General features: G+C 37.1%; 2 protein-coding genes and 1 pseudogene across 2 annotated transcripts in view; all 3 read right to left on the reverse strand.

Moving 5' to 3' along the window:
* The window catches only part of LOC122074815 (patatin-like protein 2), a 22,358-nt gene extending 17,509 nt beyond the window's left edge, over window positions 1-4,849 (reverse strand). Inside the window, exon 1 of the mRNA XM_042639784.1 lies at window positions 4,839-4,849. The gene's annotated coding sequence lies outside the window, so the exon portion shown is untranslated. The remainder of the gene's footprint in view (window positions 1-4,838) is intronic.
* On the reverse strand, window positions 1,928-7,602 carry LOC122073729 (annotated as a pseudogene).
* A 6,081-nt stretch (window positions 7,603-13,683) lies between these two features.
* LOC122074817 (patatin-like protein 2) lies at window positions 13,684-16,559 on the reverse strand. The gene is made up of 7 exons (XM_042639785.1): window positions 16,313-16,559; window positions 15,934-16,115; window positions 15,487-15,673; window positions 15,006-15,167; window positions 14,576-14,878; window positions 14,063-14,238; window positions 13,684-13,958 (listed from the first exon to the last, which is right to left on the reverse strand). The coding sequence occupies exons 1-7, from the start codon at window positions 16,451-16,453 to the stop codon at window positions 13,883-13,885; spliced, it is 1,227 nt and encodes a 408-aa protein (XP_042495719.1). The 5' UTR covers window positions 16,454-16,559; the 3' UTR covers window positions 13,684-13,882.
* Window positions 16,560-17,107: the final 548 nt, after the last annotated feature.

The raw sequence follows: 17,107 nt of genomic DNA on the forward strand, positions 1-17,107 counted from the left end.
AAAAAAAAAAAAACACTATGTGCTAGAGTATATATGTGTCTAGACACAGTGGGTGCAAAAAGGCCGTATTATTTTGCAGTGAAGATATTTCCATGTACCCTCTCATTAGTCATCGCATCTACATATATCTATCTATGTCGGGAGGTAATGTTCTCTTATCCAACAATAATAATAATAAAAAATCATTTTTATCAGTCAAAATTTAAAAACCAATCTTCTTTCTTCCTCTTAATAAACAAAGTTACAATGGAAGACGGATGACCAATGACTAAAGCTTTGCTAAGAATTTTTAGAAGAAGAGAAGAGTGATTTTTGCCTTTATCTTCGTGCAAATTAATATGCTAAATGGCAGGAACCATGCCATCCAGCGATAGCAGGTTACACCTGAGAGAGATCATACAGTCCAAAGCCTAGATCAGCTGAAAGCCATGTATCTCATTTACCGCCCAAAAAAAAAAAAGCCCATGTATCTTTTGTAGGCCTTTTATATTTGTTTATCAATTTCACTCTATACCTTATAGTGGTAAAATAAAAAAGGAACAGATCAAAAGAAATAAGCGTTTTCTCATGTGAAACTTGGGTAAAAGCTTCTTCTTATGTGAAACTAGGGTTCTAAGTATCAGTATCAAATTGGCCGGATTGTATCAATATTAATACCTGACCAATCCAAGATTAGGTTTCGGTATCAAATCAAGACTCAAGAGTTAAATAACAAATATATATATATATATATATATATCAAAAAATAAGAATAAAACAAATCAATTCAGACTGATACGATCCGATCCCAATTGGTATCCTAAGATTTAAATCCTCGTGTGAAACTGCTCTAGAAATACTTCTATTAATGTTTGGACTACGCTGGAGAGTAAGGACATCAGGAACCTTTTGATGGATTATTATTTGAATTTTTCCTCTTCTTTTATTTATTTTGCGACATCTGAGATGTGACAACATTAGTCAATTTGTCACTCATGTCTAGGGGCTAATTAATAATAAGTTCTTAATTGCCTTTTTTTATTATTATTATTTTTTTTTTATATTTTTACCAAAATTTTCCGTATAGGATGAATGATAATACCCTCGCTTAAAGAATAAGGTGGAATTTAGAAATCTATGAATGACCTCTCCCACATAAGCATGGACATTATAAATTTATTTTTTATTTTCATATTTTAAAACCCATCCATTCATAGGGTTCCAGATCTATAAGTTCATATTGCTAGTATTTCTCATATAGAAATCGTTATTCATATTTAAATTTTACAGGTAGATAAAGAATTCTGAGCTTGCCGATGCCCTACATTTAAATTTGGAAAAATAAAAAGGTGGATAAAGCATTGTGGGATTTCTCATATTTTAATTACATACCACAACAACCATTGAGTGTTGTAAACCCCAAGGGGGTAGCCAAGTTGGTAAGGTACCTTCACTTTAGAAAGTGTGTGGTTCTGAGTTTGACTCCTCTTACCTCCTTAGGGCCACTCACACGGGGTGTTTAGTGCTTTTCACTGATTTTAGTGAAAGTTGAATGGTTCTCCTTCAACCTTGGTATGACCCGGTCAATGCGAATGTGGGATCAGTATAGGCCCAAGGGACTAGTCAGGCCAAAGGCCTGGATATCCGTTTAAAAATACAGGAAAAAAAAATGTTGTAAGACGTATTCAAAAGTTAGACAAAAAAAAAGTATTCAAAAGTTGGTGTAATTTCTTATGTCAATTTGACTTGCGAGAAGTTGTATTTATAAAGAATTAGATTTGTCGACTGTTACAAAAAAATAATTCAAAATTTAAAATTCAAGAAAGAATTGTTTCGGTTGAACTCAACATTTACCTTTTTTTTTTTTTTTTTTTTCTTTCTAATACATAAGAAAATTAAGAATAAATTACAAAACTATAAGAAATGGATTCAACAATCCAAGCCCTATCTAAGCATTCACAACTTTGTTGTGGGGTGATCTTTGCTCACGAAGTTTCCTTACTTTTGAAAGTAATTTTGCAAACCTGTTTGTGACAAAGAAATCAATCAATTAATATTAATACCACAATAAATGATGAGCATCAATCAAAGTATAGGCTCTACAAAGAGAATGTTAAGAGAAAATTTAAACTATGTCTTTTTTTTTTTTTGGCTAAAGATTCATTGTATTAAGAAGAAATAAAGAATGTACATCCCAATATAAAAGAAAAAGAAGATACCACCACCATCATACAAGAAATAGACTAAGATAAAATTTGACCAGCCCCACCTTTGGCATTGCCATCAGCAGGAAAAGACCCCCTTAAATCTTAGTCTAAATAAAAATCTATAAATTCATAAATCGATATCTTGGATGCTTGTTAGCATCCAAATCCAAATCCATTGAAACCAACCAAGGCCAAGCTTCCACTGGATACGGCACTTCAAATCTCGCTGATGATTTTGCCAAAAAATCAGCAATCAGATTTGCCTCCTGGTAACAATGCGTCACCTTCCAATTTATTGAATTCAGGAAAGATAACAGACTCCTCCGTCGTTGTAGAGCAAACCATGGAACTAAACCTTTAGAAAGAAGGATCACCACTGCAGTAGAGTCGCATTCAATCCAAAGATGTTGAAAACCATTTTGCCTGTTCAAGACCAGCGATCACTGCCAAAAATTCCGCTTCAAAATTTGTTCTGATACCGACATATTCTCTATAGTTCAAAAGGCTGTCCCCCTTCTCGTTTCTAAAAATCCCGCCTACTCCGGCCTTCCCTGGATTACCCAAGGAGCATCCATCAGTGTTTAGCTTAATCCATCCTGAAAATGGGAGACACCTTCGAACTTCAATAATCTCTCTACGAGTTCTTGTTACCCGAGGAATTCCTATTCTTCTAGCACATATCAGATCCGGGATGGAAAGGGGTTTCCCAAGATGTACACTAGAAATCATGCAAATTTCTCCTTTCACTCGAGCAAAAATATGTTTATAATGAAGAGCTGCACCATCATGATATCTAGCGTTTCTCTCCATCCAGACAACATATGGGATCAAGAAAAAGCCACAAAGCCACGCAGACTTTTAACAGGTTCAGTGAGACCAGTCTTTGGATTTACCCTTGAAAGTGGTTTCTTCAGCAACTCTTCGCCAACTTTCACAAGACTATTTAAGTTTTCCTTAGTAGCAATATCAACTGAAGATATAGTGCCAGTTAATGTATCATCCTGAATTTCCATTGGAAAGGCATAGTCAGTAATAATTCATAGAAGCACGAAGACTCTATTACATACAATTTATTGAGGTAATCCTACATTAGTTGTGGGTGACGCAACCATCAAGTATAAGATTCACAAGAGGCCACCCCATTTTGAACCAATTGGTTTTAGGATGAAAGCCTTATCATGGTATCGGAATGAGTACGTTGGGCCTCCGATGATGATAGGCACTGTTCCACATACAAAGACAAAGCCCACAAGAAGACCTGCACATATTGAGGTTATCTCACATTGGTTGTGCATCGATGATTCAACAATCAAGTATAAGAGCCATAAGAGGCACGAGAGTGGGTCAGGTTCTCGTACGAGAACATGATCGACACACATGGAATCCGCAATACACTTTCTAAGAGGCACCCACTTTGAACCAATTGATTTTAAGATGAAAAGCTTAACACTACTTAAAATAATTAATCCACACGAGAGTGGATCAAGTTCTTGAGAATGGTCCTAGTAAGATCCTGATCCACACACGTGGAATCCACAATACACTTTCTAAGAGGCACTCACTTGAAACCAATTGATTTTAGGATAAAAGATTTAACACAACTTAAAATAATTAATCCAACTACCAAGTGCAACTCAGATTATATTATATAAGAAGAGTGACATTAATTGAATTACCTGAATTCATAGGTAATTATCTTCAGAGGACAATGCTTGGAAGATCGCACCAAGATGGTGGTCAACCATGTCTGCACTTGCTTGGCTAAATACATCTACTAATGGAGTTGAACCATCATTATGTATCCAATCGATACACCCCACTTGGCTGCCTTATTAGCAGTGTATCTTGGTTCTATCTTTGCTGCTCCAGTTCCTATTGAGATGACTAGAAATCGACCATAGTCCATGGGCTTCATAGGGAAAAAATCTTGATTTTTCCTTAAGACATGCTTGGTGACTTCCCCAATTGCTACAAGGGTCTAGAACGTGTGGGTAAAAATCCATTATTAGCTTATGTAATCAAGTTTCTATAGCTAATCACTGTAATTAACTTCACCATGAACAATATTAACTGGTACTGAAGAGGAGAAAAGAAAATAATGTTTTCAGTCATAAAATTGCCGGATTATTAGCTGCTACACCACCATCAGTGAGGTTGAATTCTCTCACACTCCCTTCTTTATCTTCGTTCTTGAAGTAATAGGTCGGAAGGTATGTTGGAGCTGCAGAGGTCGCAAAACATATGTCTGAAAGTTGAGCATTCATTGTTGGATCATTGCTTGCCTGCATAAGAAAAATAAAAATGAGTACTTTGTATAAGTTAGAGAGAGAGAGAGAGAGAGAGAGAGAGAGAGCTCATAGCTGGAGAAGATGGTGGGCTGGAGTTGCTTGATATCAAAGGTGGGAATGGCTACCGAGGTTAGGGTTTGGCTCAGCTTCTTTGTTCCCAGCTTCTCCTTTATGATCTTATGAAGATACTTCCCATCATAATTGGGTCCTGTAATTGCTTTGAACAGCTTTGCAATCTCGCTAAATGGGCCCGTGAGTAGAAAGGGAAGGATGAAGAGGATTTAACTTTCTAGGCATTAGGGTTTTTAAAGTTAAAACAAAAAAAAAAGAAGAAGAAGAAGGAGAAGAAGAAGAAGAAGAGAAAGAGAGAGAGAGAGAATTAATATTTGATTTGACACCTTTCCTGAGGGAAAATCTTGGGCAAGTGCTCAAGGTAAAAGTGTTTGATATCTTTGGCGGCAAACAAAGGGCGATTGTTATCATCTGGAACTGTTAGCATGGCCGTCACAAGTCCCCCTGTACTCGTCCCTGCAGTCATGTCAAAGTAGTCTGCAAGTCTTGCTTCTTCACCATCCAGTTCCAGCCCATTGAAAAAATATAAGAGAATCCCAACAAATTAAGGGTAATTTATAACGCCACCTCCTGAAGAATGTCAATATTAGAGGTACACTCCTTCTCTTTCACCAAATTGAACTCAGACCCCATGCCGTCAGTCAGTGTTAAATGATGTGAAATGACAATTTAGCCCTTATGAGTAGTCACATCCCCAAATCTATAGCTACTATACGGAGCACCATAAATCATCTAGAGCATCGGCAGCGACAGACAGTGATGTGGAGGGATGACTCACGGTGACCAGGGACTTGTGCAGCAACTCACGGCAACCAGGGACTCGTGGTAGTGGGGACAGAAGGTGGCGTGTAGGGACTCACGACGATTGTTATGGATTTTTTTTTTTAAGGAACTGGAGACATGATCTGAGAAATTAGCAGTAGCCAATGAGAGTTAAGGGGCTCTCTGGCACTTTCTGCTCTCTCTCTCTCTCTCTCTCTCTCTCTCTCTCTCTCTCTCTCATGGCTGAGAAGCCCCAAACAATGGATCTGGCTACAAACTTGGAGCAAAAGGGTAGTCAACCCATCAGAGGCACATAACACAACAGGTGTTGAGCCGTACCAAGAGGCACCGACCTCTCTCTCTCTCATGGCTGAGAAGCCCCAAACAATGGATCTGGCTACAAACTTGGAGCAAAAGGGTAGTCAACCCGTCTGAGGCACATAACACAACAGGTGTTGAGCTGTACCAAGAGGCACCGGCATAACCGTCCTGGCCATGCTCTTCACGAAAGATCCTGGAGCTTCACTTCTCTAGGACACCCTTTCGATTGGAAGTGGGTTTGCTCGGTTACTCAAAGAACACACTTTTTGGTGTCTCATTGATCGTGGCATTGCGCCTCCATAGATCCGTCTGCGACCGTAATCGACGGTGATTATGCTGAAGGAACTGTTGGGATTGATCCGAGGAAAAGAAGAAAGCAGGGGCGGCGGCGTTGGGGAGGATTAGGAGAAGGAAACAAAGGAGTTCAATTCAGGTATAGAGCAGTTTATCCCCGACGGCCATTGCGTTCCTGATCAATTGGAAGAAATGAAGAAAATCAAGATTTAATAATTCATCCAAGTTATTTGCTGAATTGCTTGGTAGAACATGCCCACCTACGTTCCTTTTCACGCCTACATCCATGCCATTTACAGCAACAACCGTGAGACTACCATGAAGATCACATGAAAACCATATTTGGGCAGCCCAGTCCAAAATGTAGCTAATCACAGTATTGCTTGTGAATGCCATTGCCAACCATCTAGATTGCACAGAGAATTCAAGTTTCTCAAAAAGGAATTAGGAGAAGAAGCTGACGAAGAGAAGTTCTTCGCTTTGATCAGAAGCTGTAGAGATACTCGTGATGGTTTTGTTAAGAAACGTGAAGTGAACAATGATCCAAAATGAAAGATAAGAGAGAGGAATCTAGTAAGTCCAAGTCCCTTTGGGTTCCTTCTTTCCAGTTTAAAGATTTTGCAGAGAAGATTAATTTCAAAACGCCTTCTTTGATCGTGGGAAGATTTTGCAGAGTAGATGAGGAAGAAGCAAAAAAAGGAGAAGGATCCTCTGTTCCCATGGCCAAACAACTCCTCAAAACCCATGATCACAGCTTCGCTTCTCAACCTAAAACCGCCGCCGGCAAGTACTTATTCAACTACTCCGCCATGACTTGGTCTTCGTATGGCCCTTACGGGCGCTTCCTTCCTAAGCTATACCTGACTGAACTCTTCACCCCTAAACGTCTCGATTTGTATGAGAAAATTCAAACGAATGAGACGATCGTCGGTGCTCGCCGGTGGTTGAGTTGTGAGTTAGGTTTTCTTCTTCAACAGATTTGGGGAATAAAACCTTTAATGGCAAATTTGGTACTTTATTATTTTAAGGGAAAAATGGTATTTAAAAAAAAAAAATTGTTGATGTCAATATTCATGGTATATTCTGTAACACTGAATGACAGTAGGGGATTTGAGTTCAATTTGGTGAAAGAGAAGGGGTGTACCTCTAATATTGGTATTCTCCAGGGGGTGGCATTATAAATTACCCATAAATTAAAGCTAAGAAGGAGGCTAACACATGAGTGCTCCATATGATATTACACTTTGATTCTAAATTCTTATATATGGTGAGGGAGCTGGGACCAACCCTGAAATAAGAGTAAATTGGTCTCTTCTATGATAAGGCCTTATAACTACCTAACACAATTGATGAGGTTGTGGTGCACTAAGTCGACAATCACCAGGATATCTCGAGTTCGAGTCTCGTCGTTGTTACCTTAACCTTCCACCTTCCTTCTATAGTGTTCCCATCTTAAAAAAATAAAAATAATAAGTATTAAAGACTAGGCTCAGTAAATGATGTTCATATCATTGAAAACTGGTTCGGAATTAAGAGACCTGAAGCTGGGACTCAAGAAACTCGAGAATGGTCGCTGGAATAATCCCTCTTATTCCTCCTCCATCGATGCTAAGAATGGTAATTAGATTCCCATAGGTGGGTGGTTGCATCTGAGGCACAGATAATGGTTTCTTCTCCATTGGAAATGGTTTTTTAAGGGGGGGGGGGGAAATGTGACTCTAAATGAATTAAAGAAGTAGCTAATGTTGAAGAGCTCCAAATAGAAATTTGTAGTAAGTAGGGATTCAATGAAGGATGGTTTTGGATGATCATAACCCACAACTAAGTAGAAGTATTTATAATGATCTTTTTGTTGATGGGAGGAAGAAGGAACCAACTGAGAATGTGTACCAACTACCAATCAAGATTTCTCTCTTCATTGACCAACTACCATTCAAGATTCCCTTCTTCATTCTTCTATGGCATTTACATGCTGCAGGTGATAAAGGGGTCCAAGAACGTCTCTGTGGTTGTTTTGACTACTGATAATAAGTTGAACTTGTAATTTCCAGGAAGAAAATCTGGTCATGTTAAACACAAGAGCTACTAAGCAGATTTTTTTTTTTTTTTTTTTTTTTTTTTTTTTTTTTTTTTTTTTAACAATAGCCATCTTGGGCTAGAATTTCCTCCATCAAAGTTGCTAATCATTTCTTCTACTGATTTTTTTTTTGCTAAATGATTCCATTAGAAGAGAGAGAGAGAGAGAGAGAGAGAGAGAGAGAGAGAGAGAGATACAATAAATGGACTGAGCAAATCAACCTAATCACAAACACAGACAGAAAGCCCCCACCTTCGGCATTGTCATCAGTAGGAGACCGCTCTATTGATTAAGAGACTTCTCAGTAAGCATTAGAGCTGATTTGAGAGTTGTCCCGGATTCATGATAAACTCTGAAAAGCCGTTTTGAAATGGTATGAGTCGTATGACCATATTCAACAAAGGTGTGGGGATGAACCAGTAAGAGGAGCGATCTGATTCAGATTGAAGGGCTATGGCCTAAAATGATCATATGAGAAGTAGTGAGGAAATATATGCATGATTTTAGGTCTTGTCCCAAGTATGACATCGAATATATAGATCTGTCTGGAGAGTTAGAATCCATGTAACTGACCCCATTTAAGTGGATTTTCACCAATTTTTACGTCTATTTTTCTTTAACTACCTTTGATCTGATCCATATAGCCAACCTCATTTGGTTGGTATAAGACTGAGTTATTATTATTGTTGTTGCAAGTAAATATTAATGCATATGAATTAACCTGACTATATTTATTGATTTGATATATATATATATATATTAATATTATCAACTAGCTATGGTTTGATACTTTGATTCACTCAGTTTGTTTAATAATAATATTTTGAAACCCCAGTAAACCTAATTATCTTATCAGTTTGATCGATGACCCAACCAAATGAAATGAACCTCAAGGGGGTGTTGTGCTTATTTGAACCTCTTTAAAAATTAAATTATCAACCACACTAAAGAATTCTTTGGTCTAATAATTAATCATACTTATTATATATATTCTTTTCTGGCTAATCACCAAACTTTAAAAGTCTAATAAGAACCACAATATTACACACGTAGGGTTTTCTGTAAAGATAAAGTAGACGAATTATTTAAAATATAGGGAAAGGTTGGGTATGCCGCTGAAATCAAGTATGCTAACACCGATTGTGTCTATCTCTCTCTTCCCTTTTTCTGAAATGACCCTCATATCCTTCCTGAATGATACTCCATCATGTGTTCCTATTGATGCTATCCACTAGCATACTTGATATCGGCGGCATACCTATCCCTCTCCCTTAAAATATATATATATATATATATATATAAATTTTAGTGATCAAGGAGAGTATGTATGACATTGTCCACCTCAGCTTCTTTGGGTGCTTGAATCTATTACAAGATTCATTTTCCTTGATCTTTTACGTGACGGTCAATACTGTTATGGTTGTTGGATTTAAAGCTTTTCGGTGAAGTTTGAACCCAGAAAAAAAAAAAAAAAGTATTTTTTTCTTGACTATTTTTTTGTCAAATTCTATATGGTAGTAAGTGCAAGGGGACCACTTTATTTAGAACTTTTAGTATCAAATCATCCTTTCATAATATTGGCTTTTAGCTGAAGATTCAAAATTTCAAATTTGTCCAACCTCTATGATTTTAAAAGAAAGTAACAGATTCTTAAGTCTAGGACAACAGGAAAATTCTAAGTCTAAGTCTCCTATGGCTCCACAATTGGTACCTTCATGGAGTTCTTCTCAACCTTTATGAGGAATGACAATGGTCTCTGCAATCATTGCCTCCTCGCCTCCCTTGATCACCACCTAGAGTGTATTCCAGGAGATTCTTAGATGTCCTCTGGTAGGGGTGTCAAAGTTGGGGCCGAACGAGAGCCGGGGTAAGGCGATCGATCGGTCCCTAAATGGCCTGAGCAAAACGAGCCCTTATTGGGCTAGTTTCGGATTAGGTATTATGACCCCGAAATTGAACTGAATCGCAATGGAAATAAAGAATCCAACACCAAATCGAAAATCGGCTCAAAACTTTGTTCAAAACCAAAATCAAATCGATATATCCCAATAAGAAACCAGCAACAACACGAAACTTGTTAAAATCCCAGATTTTCCCATATTTCGTATAAAAATGTGTTTTTTTCCCCTGCTAACAAAGGGTCATACTAGGGTTGATTCAACTTTCAACGAAAGCATTTTAGAACACTAAACACCCTATATGAGTGGCTCCAAAGAGATAAAAGGAGTTGAACTCAAAATCACATGCTTCTTGAGATGAACATCCCTTGCCAACTCTGCTACCCCCTTGAGGTTTATAAATATGTATTTTAAATCAAACCCATAACGGGTTGAAATCAAGTCCACTCGATTACAAATGGATACAAACCCAAAATCAAACTGAAACCTAAACCAAACTTTCCTTATTAGGTTGGCTTCGGATTCATCATTCCCGCACTGAAATTGACTCAACTGTAGCAGCGAATTGACACCATGGTTCCACAACTCAGAATCAGTTAGGTATCACCTGGATCGAATCAATATTGACCATGACCAATCCTCAATCCATTCCTCCTGTACCGTTACGGCCTGAGGGTAAAAACATATTAAAAAACAGAATTTTATTAAAAAGCAAAGGTAAAATCTGTTCGATATCAAGCTGATCCAGATCAATATTGGATCATAATACCAATCTTGAGACCAATCCTAAGTTTTAAAACCTAGATTGACTCTCTTGTGGAACCTCAAATTGAATCCGTTACACCTATGTTCATCCTCATAACAACAAAAAATGAGACAGACATTAGAACCTCACATGTATATCCAGATGAATGTATGGGAAAGGGATCCAAACTCATGAACGTTGGGGGGAAGTGGTGAGTCTGGTGACTAATTTATTATAGCAAAGAGAAATCTGGTCGCTTTACTCTTTGTCTTTTGCAAGGACCTAGGCATAGCCCGCGCCCGTAGTGATCTTGACACGGTATGGCTGGTTTGATTCACGGGGCACATCCCTCAACACAGTTTTATTGTTTGGCGAACCTTCACTCAATCTCTGACGATTCGTTCTTTCCTTCTTCTGAAGCAGACTAAACAGTAAGCCCAAGAGCCCAACTCATTTTCCGGCTTCCTTTGCTGTCTAGCTTCCCAGAAGAATCAGTCACCACCATTTCTATTGACTTAGACACCTCTTCTCACATATGTGAAGATGTTGACCTAAAAGTAGGCAGAGACTTGGTTTTATCGAAAATGGAATTGGATCTTGATATACTTTCGGGGAAAATCCTGGCAAGACTATGTACGTGGACTTCTAAGTCTAATTAGACTATGCAATAGATCCTAGAGGCTATCTACTTTGATGTTGGTGGCAAGTTGGACTTGGACATCTATGTTAATTCTTGTTTTATAAACAGATCGGAATCTTTTCCTGAGCTCGGATTGTCTAGGTTTTACCCATAATTTATGGGCAAGATGGACACATGTTAAAGCGGTGATTCAATAATTTTGAATGCGGTGTCTCTATTCTGATTGATGGAAGCATAGTAGTTGAATCATCACTTAAACACGTATTGATCACCCAAATAACCATGGACAGACCTGAGCGGTCACTCAGGAGAGGAGTCGAATCTTATTTAAACACCCCAAGAACCTTCGCATTGTGCAGTCATGTGCGGGGCCTACCAATTCATCTTCTATCATGATTTGTCTGTTCTCCATTGATCTCTGGTTTTTTTTTGCTAAAAATTCATTGTATTAAAAGAAGGGGAAAAAGAATATACAAAAACAATAACACATTTGGAATTTGGAAAATTCTACTCCACCTTCGGCATTGCCATCAGCAGAGAAAGAACTCACAACAGAAACCAAATCCAAAAATTGGAAAAAAAAAAAAAAATACATTAAAAGAAGCGGTATCTAGGCCGAGATTGACCATCCACTTCCAACTCTATAGCAATCAGCGCAGGCCAGGATTGGATAGGAGAAGAAACTTCGAATTTTGCTGTTGTTTTTGCCAAGAAATCAGCCACAGGATTTGCTTCCCGCATACAGTGAGTGATTTTCTAGGTAAGAGAGTTCAAATAGGAGGTTAAACTCATCCACCTCTGAAGACAAACCCAAGGGATTCTTCCCTTAGATATAAGTAAAACTACAGCTACTGAGTCACACTCAATCCAAAAATGAGTAATATCCATATCTCTTGCAAATTCCAGCCCAGTAATAACAGCTATCATCTCGGCTTCAAAATTTGTGTGGACACCAAGAAAAGTTCTGAAAGACTGTAATATTTCTTAATTTTCATTCCGAAATACTCCACCTGCACCTGCTTTTCCTGGATTTCCCAAAGAGCATCCATCTGAGTTTAGCTTCACCCATCCCTTTTGGGGAGGACACCAAAAAATTTCCATTACCTCTCTTGGCTTGTATCGCACCCTAGAGATCCCCAATCGTTTGGCACATATTAAGGAACTAAATGAGAGAGGAGACCCTGTAGCAGCAGTCATCTGGTTTTTTATTTTCTATTGTATTTGTTTTCTGACCCATTTTGAATTTTTTATGGTGCACCTTTGTTTCCTTTGTGCTATTTGAATATAATTCCTATTTAGTCAGAAACGAAAATTATAATAAAGAATAAAAGGAATAATAATGGGGATTCATTGAACCAGCCGGGGGTTGGCACGTTGTCATCAGGAATTTGAGTAATTTCTTTGTAAAGTTCAAGTGGGACTGAATAGTATATCCATACTCACATGTTAACTCTTATTTATTTATTTTTGTTAAGAATTAGAAAATGACTATATTAACATGTCAAGTTTTATTTTTACTAGAAGATTAATTTTATTAAAAAGGAAAATGAAAAATAACTAATAAGACATACAAAAAATAGAAACACTAGGAAAAATTACTGACTCCACCTTCGACATGGCCATTAGCAAAGAGTAATAACAACCTAACGGAATCTGAACTAACCATAGCATCACCGAATCTCTTCTAAAATATGGTGTGTGGAAAATCCACCATCATTCTTGATTCACTAGTTTTTGTAGCATTCTTAGTATGGAAGTTCGTGATGGGGTTTGCCTGCATAAAGCAGTGAGTAATCTTCCATGGGATGGACTTGAGGACAAACATCCATTTTTTAAGAAAAAACCATGGAATTTAATTCAACTGTATAGATTTTTTTGCTAATGGTCAGCATATTTGATTAAAATAAATGAAAAAAAAAAAGAGAACTTACAAAACCTCTTTAGAACCCTGATTCACCTTTGACATGGTCATCAACAAAAACAGAGCCCCAAAGCAAGAGTCAGATTCTATCCAAAGAGCTAGAGGATTAAGCTCTTTTGCTCGCATAACATACACCTTCCAAAACTGCCTCAAACTCTATCTCAAAAATTGATTTAACACCTTCCTATCTTGTCTTCTGTCTTGAGGTGTCTATTAAATCGGTATTGATATATATATATATATACATATATGGATCGCATTGGATTGGTGCATATCGATCATTTTTGCTCTTACTTTTCAAAAAAAAAAATATTTTCTTTACTTTTTACCCCTGAAACGATAAGGTTAATTGATCCATATCTGTCAGATATTGGTATACACTAAGACCGATATCAATATGATATGGCCGATTCAATATCAATACTTGAAACCATGATTCATTGAATACACTTCGTTATTCACCCAAAAAAATATTTTTCTATTGACAGAGAAAGAATTACTGCGGTACAACTCAACCTTTACATTATTTCCAATACATAAAAGAACTAAGAATATATCACAAAACTATAATGAATTAATACAACAACAACCCAAGCCATAACTAAGGATCCTCATCTGGATAGCCACTTAGCATCATAATTTATTGCAATGATGATATCATAAATAACTTGCTTCACATCAATACTTAACAACTTTGTTTTGGGGTGATCTTTGATCACGAAGTTTCCTTTCTTCTGAAAGTAATTTCGCAAACCTGTTTTCAACAAAGAAAACAATCAATTTTAATATTAATACCATAACAAGATTATGAGAATCTTAATCACAGTATAAGCTCTAAAAATTTAAATTATCCCTTACTTCTTAAGAGCCTCAGCATTGGTGCCACCACTTTTAACTGGTTCAGTGAGACCAGTCTCTGGATTCACCCTTGAAAGTGGCTTCTTCAGTAACTCTTCACCGACCTTCACAAGATTATCCAAGTTCTCTTTGGTAGCAATATCAACTGAAGATACAGTACCAGTTAATGTATCATCCTGTATTTTTGTTGGAAGGGAAGAGTTAGTAACAAAGTTGGATTTCACATTAGATTTTTTTTTCTTTCGTTAGAAGATCATTTTTATTAAAAAAAATGAGAGAAAAAAATTACAGAAGACCAAAGGTCAAATATAAAACAACGGTAAAAAGAGCCAAGATAATACTAATCCACCTTCGATATTACCGTCAGCAGATTAGATTATAAAAAACCCTCCAATCCCAAGCTATGAAAAAATCCGAAATGAAAAAATATCAGCCCCTAATTGAAGTGATATCTTGAGCAACCGGTAGCATTTATTTGCAAGTATATGAGAAGAGTGTCATCAGTTCAATTACCTGAATTCGTAGGTAATTATCTTCAGAGTGCAATGCTTGGAAGACCACACCAAGATGGAGATCAACCATGTCTGCACTTGCTTGGGTAAACACAGATACTAATGGAGTTGAGCCTTCATTATGTATCCAATCGATAGCACCCCACTTGGCTGCCTTATGAGCTGTGTATTTTTGCTCTATCTTTGCTGCCCCAGTTCCTATTGAGATGACTAGAAATCGACCATAGTCCATTGGTTTGATAGGGAAGAAATCTTGATTTTTTTTGAAGGCCTGCTTAGTGATTTCACTAATTGCGAGCAAGGTCTAAAATGAAAAAAAAATAAAATAAAATAAAATTGTATTAGCTTATGTAATTGACTTCACCATTAACCAAAGACTGATGCTGAAGAACAAAAAAGGAAAACAACTAGGTTCTTAGTCGCGAAATTACCGGATTATTAGCGGCTACACCACCATCAGTAAGGTTGAATTCCCTTATATTCCCTTCTTTATCTTCGTCCTTGAAGTAATAGGTTGGAAGGTATGTTGGGGCTGCAGAGGTGCTAATACATATGTCTGAAAGTTGAGCATTCATTGTTGGATCATTTCTAACCTGCATGAAAAAAATAAGAAAGGAGTTTTTTGTATGAGAGTAGATCGCTTGTGTCCATAACCTAGCGAAGCTAACAATGGTCCAGAACACATTTAATAATTTCAATATATGATAATTTTTTGTTAAAAAATCATTTATATTAAGAAGAAGAGAAAAAATAATATACAAGCTAAGTCTTATAAGACATTAGAAACATTGACAAAAAAATATAGGGTTTAAGAAAAGCCTGGCCATCAGCCAAATATAGTAATTCATTGGGCTAAAATATTTGGATTTTTGTGCATATGAGAGAGAGAGAGAGAGAGAGAGAGAGAGAAACCTCATAGCTGGAGAAGATGGTGGGCTGGAGTTGCCTGATATCAAAGGTGGGAATGACTACGGAGGTTAGGGTCTGGCTCAACCTCCTTGTTCCCAGCTTCTCCTTTATGATCTTATGAAGATACTTCCCGTCATATTTGGGTCCTGTTATTGTTTTAAACAGGTTTGCAATCGCACTAAACGGGCCCCTGTGAGTTGAAAGAGAAGGATGGCGAGGATTTAGCCATGTATGCATTAGGGTTTCTAATGGAGCAATATATATTTTTTTTGATAGAAAAGAAATGAAACCTTTTTTTTTTTTTTTTTTCCTTTTGTAAAAGGTAAATTTATTCATTAATTCATGTGAGACACACAATATATGGAACACAAGTTTTCCTCAATCATGGAGTGGAAAACGGTCAAACTGTCATACACAAATTGGAGTTTTAATATTTGAGTTGATGTATACCTTTCCTGCGGAAAAATCTTGGGGCAATTCTCAAGGTAAAAGGGCTTGATATCTTTGGCAGCAAACAAAGGACGATTGTTCTCATCTGGAGCTGTTAACATGGCTGTCACAAGACCACCTGTACTTGTCCCTGCAATCACGTCAAAGTAGTCTGCAAGTCTAGCTTCTTCACCATCCAATTCCTGCACATTGGAGAATTAAATATGAGAGAAATATAAATTAAAGCTAACTAGGAGGCGTAACATGAATGCTTCATATATTATTGCACTTCAATATTAAAATCATATATGAGCAATAATCAACTTATATATACTAAAGACTAGCTAGGCTCAATGAATGTTCATCATATTACTGAAACATGGTTAGAACTTAAAGAGACCTGAAGCTGGGACTCAAGGAACTCAAGAATGGTGGCCGGAATAATCCCTCTTATTCCTCCTCCATCAATGCTAAGGATGGTAATTAGGTTTCCATAAGTGGGAGGTTGTATCTGAGGCACAGATAATGGGTTTCTCTCCATTGGAAATTGATTTAGAGGGGGTTGAAATGTGACTCTAAATGAATTAAGGAAATAGCTAATGTTCAAGAACTCCAAATAGAACTTTGTATCAGTACTAAGTAGGGATTCAATGAAGGATGGTTTTGGACTATGACCAACTAAGTAGGAGTATTTATAATAGATGGGAGGAAGAAGGAACGAACCACGAATGTGTAACAACTACCAATCAAGATTTCTTTACATGCAGAAGGTGATGAAGGAGTCCCAGAACCCCCCTATGCTGTGTTTTGACCACTGATGATTTGAAAAGGTCAATGCAAGGAATTGGTAATTTCCAGATAAAATATGGTCGTATTAGACACATGACCAACCAAGTAGGATTTTTAATTGTTAAACAAGAGCCACATGGGTTAGGGTTTTCTCCAGCAAAAATTGGCCATTCAAAAGTCTTCCCATTTTACGTGTGGATATAAAATCTATGTATGTTTTCTTCATTATTTTATGGGTAATCAATATAGGTTTTTAAGGCCAGTTGGCCATTGGACTTTGTATTTGGTTTTCTCTTTAAGTTGTGATAGGGATAAATTGATTGGGTTGCTATTCTGCAAATGGTCATGCCGAAGGTAGATTAACAGCTCAATGATGATGTATTCTCTAATTCTTTCTCTTTTATTT

This window comes from Macadamia integrifolia, chromosome 3 (assembly GCF_013358625.1).
Source record: "Macadamia integrifolia cultivar HAES 741 chromosome 3, SCU_Mint_v3, whole genome shotgun sequence".
Classification (NCBI taxonomy): Eukaryota; Viridiplantae; Streptophyta; class Magnoliopsida; order Proteales; family Proteaceae; genus Macadamia; species Macadamia integrifolia.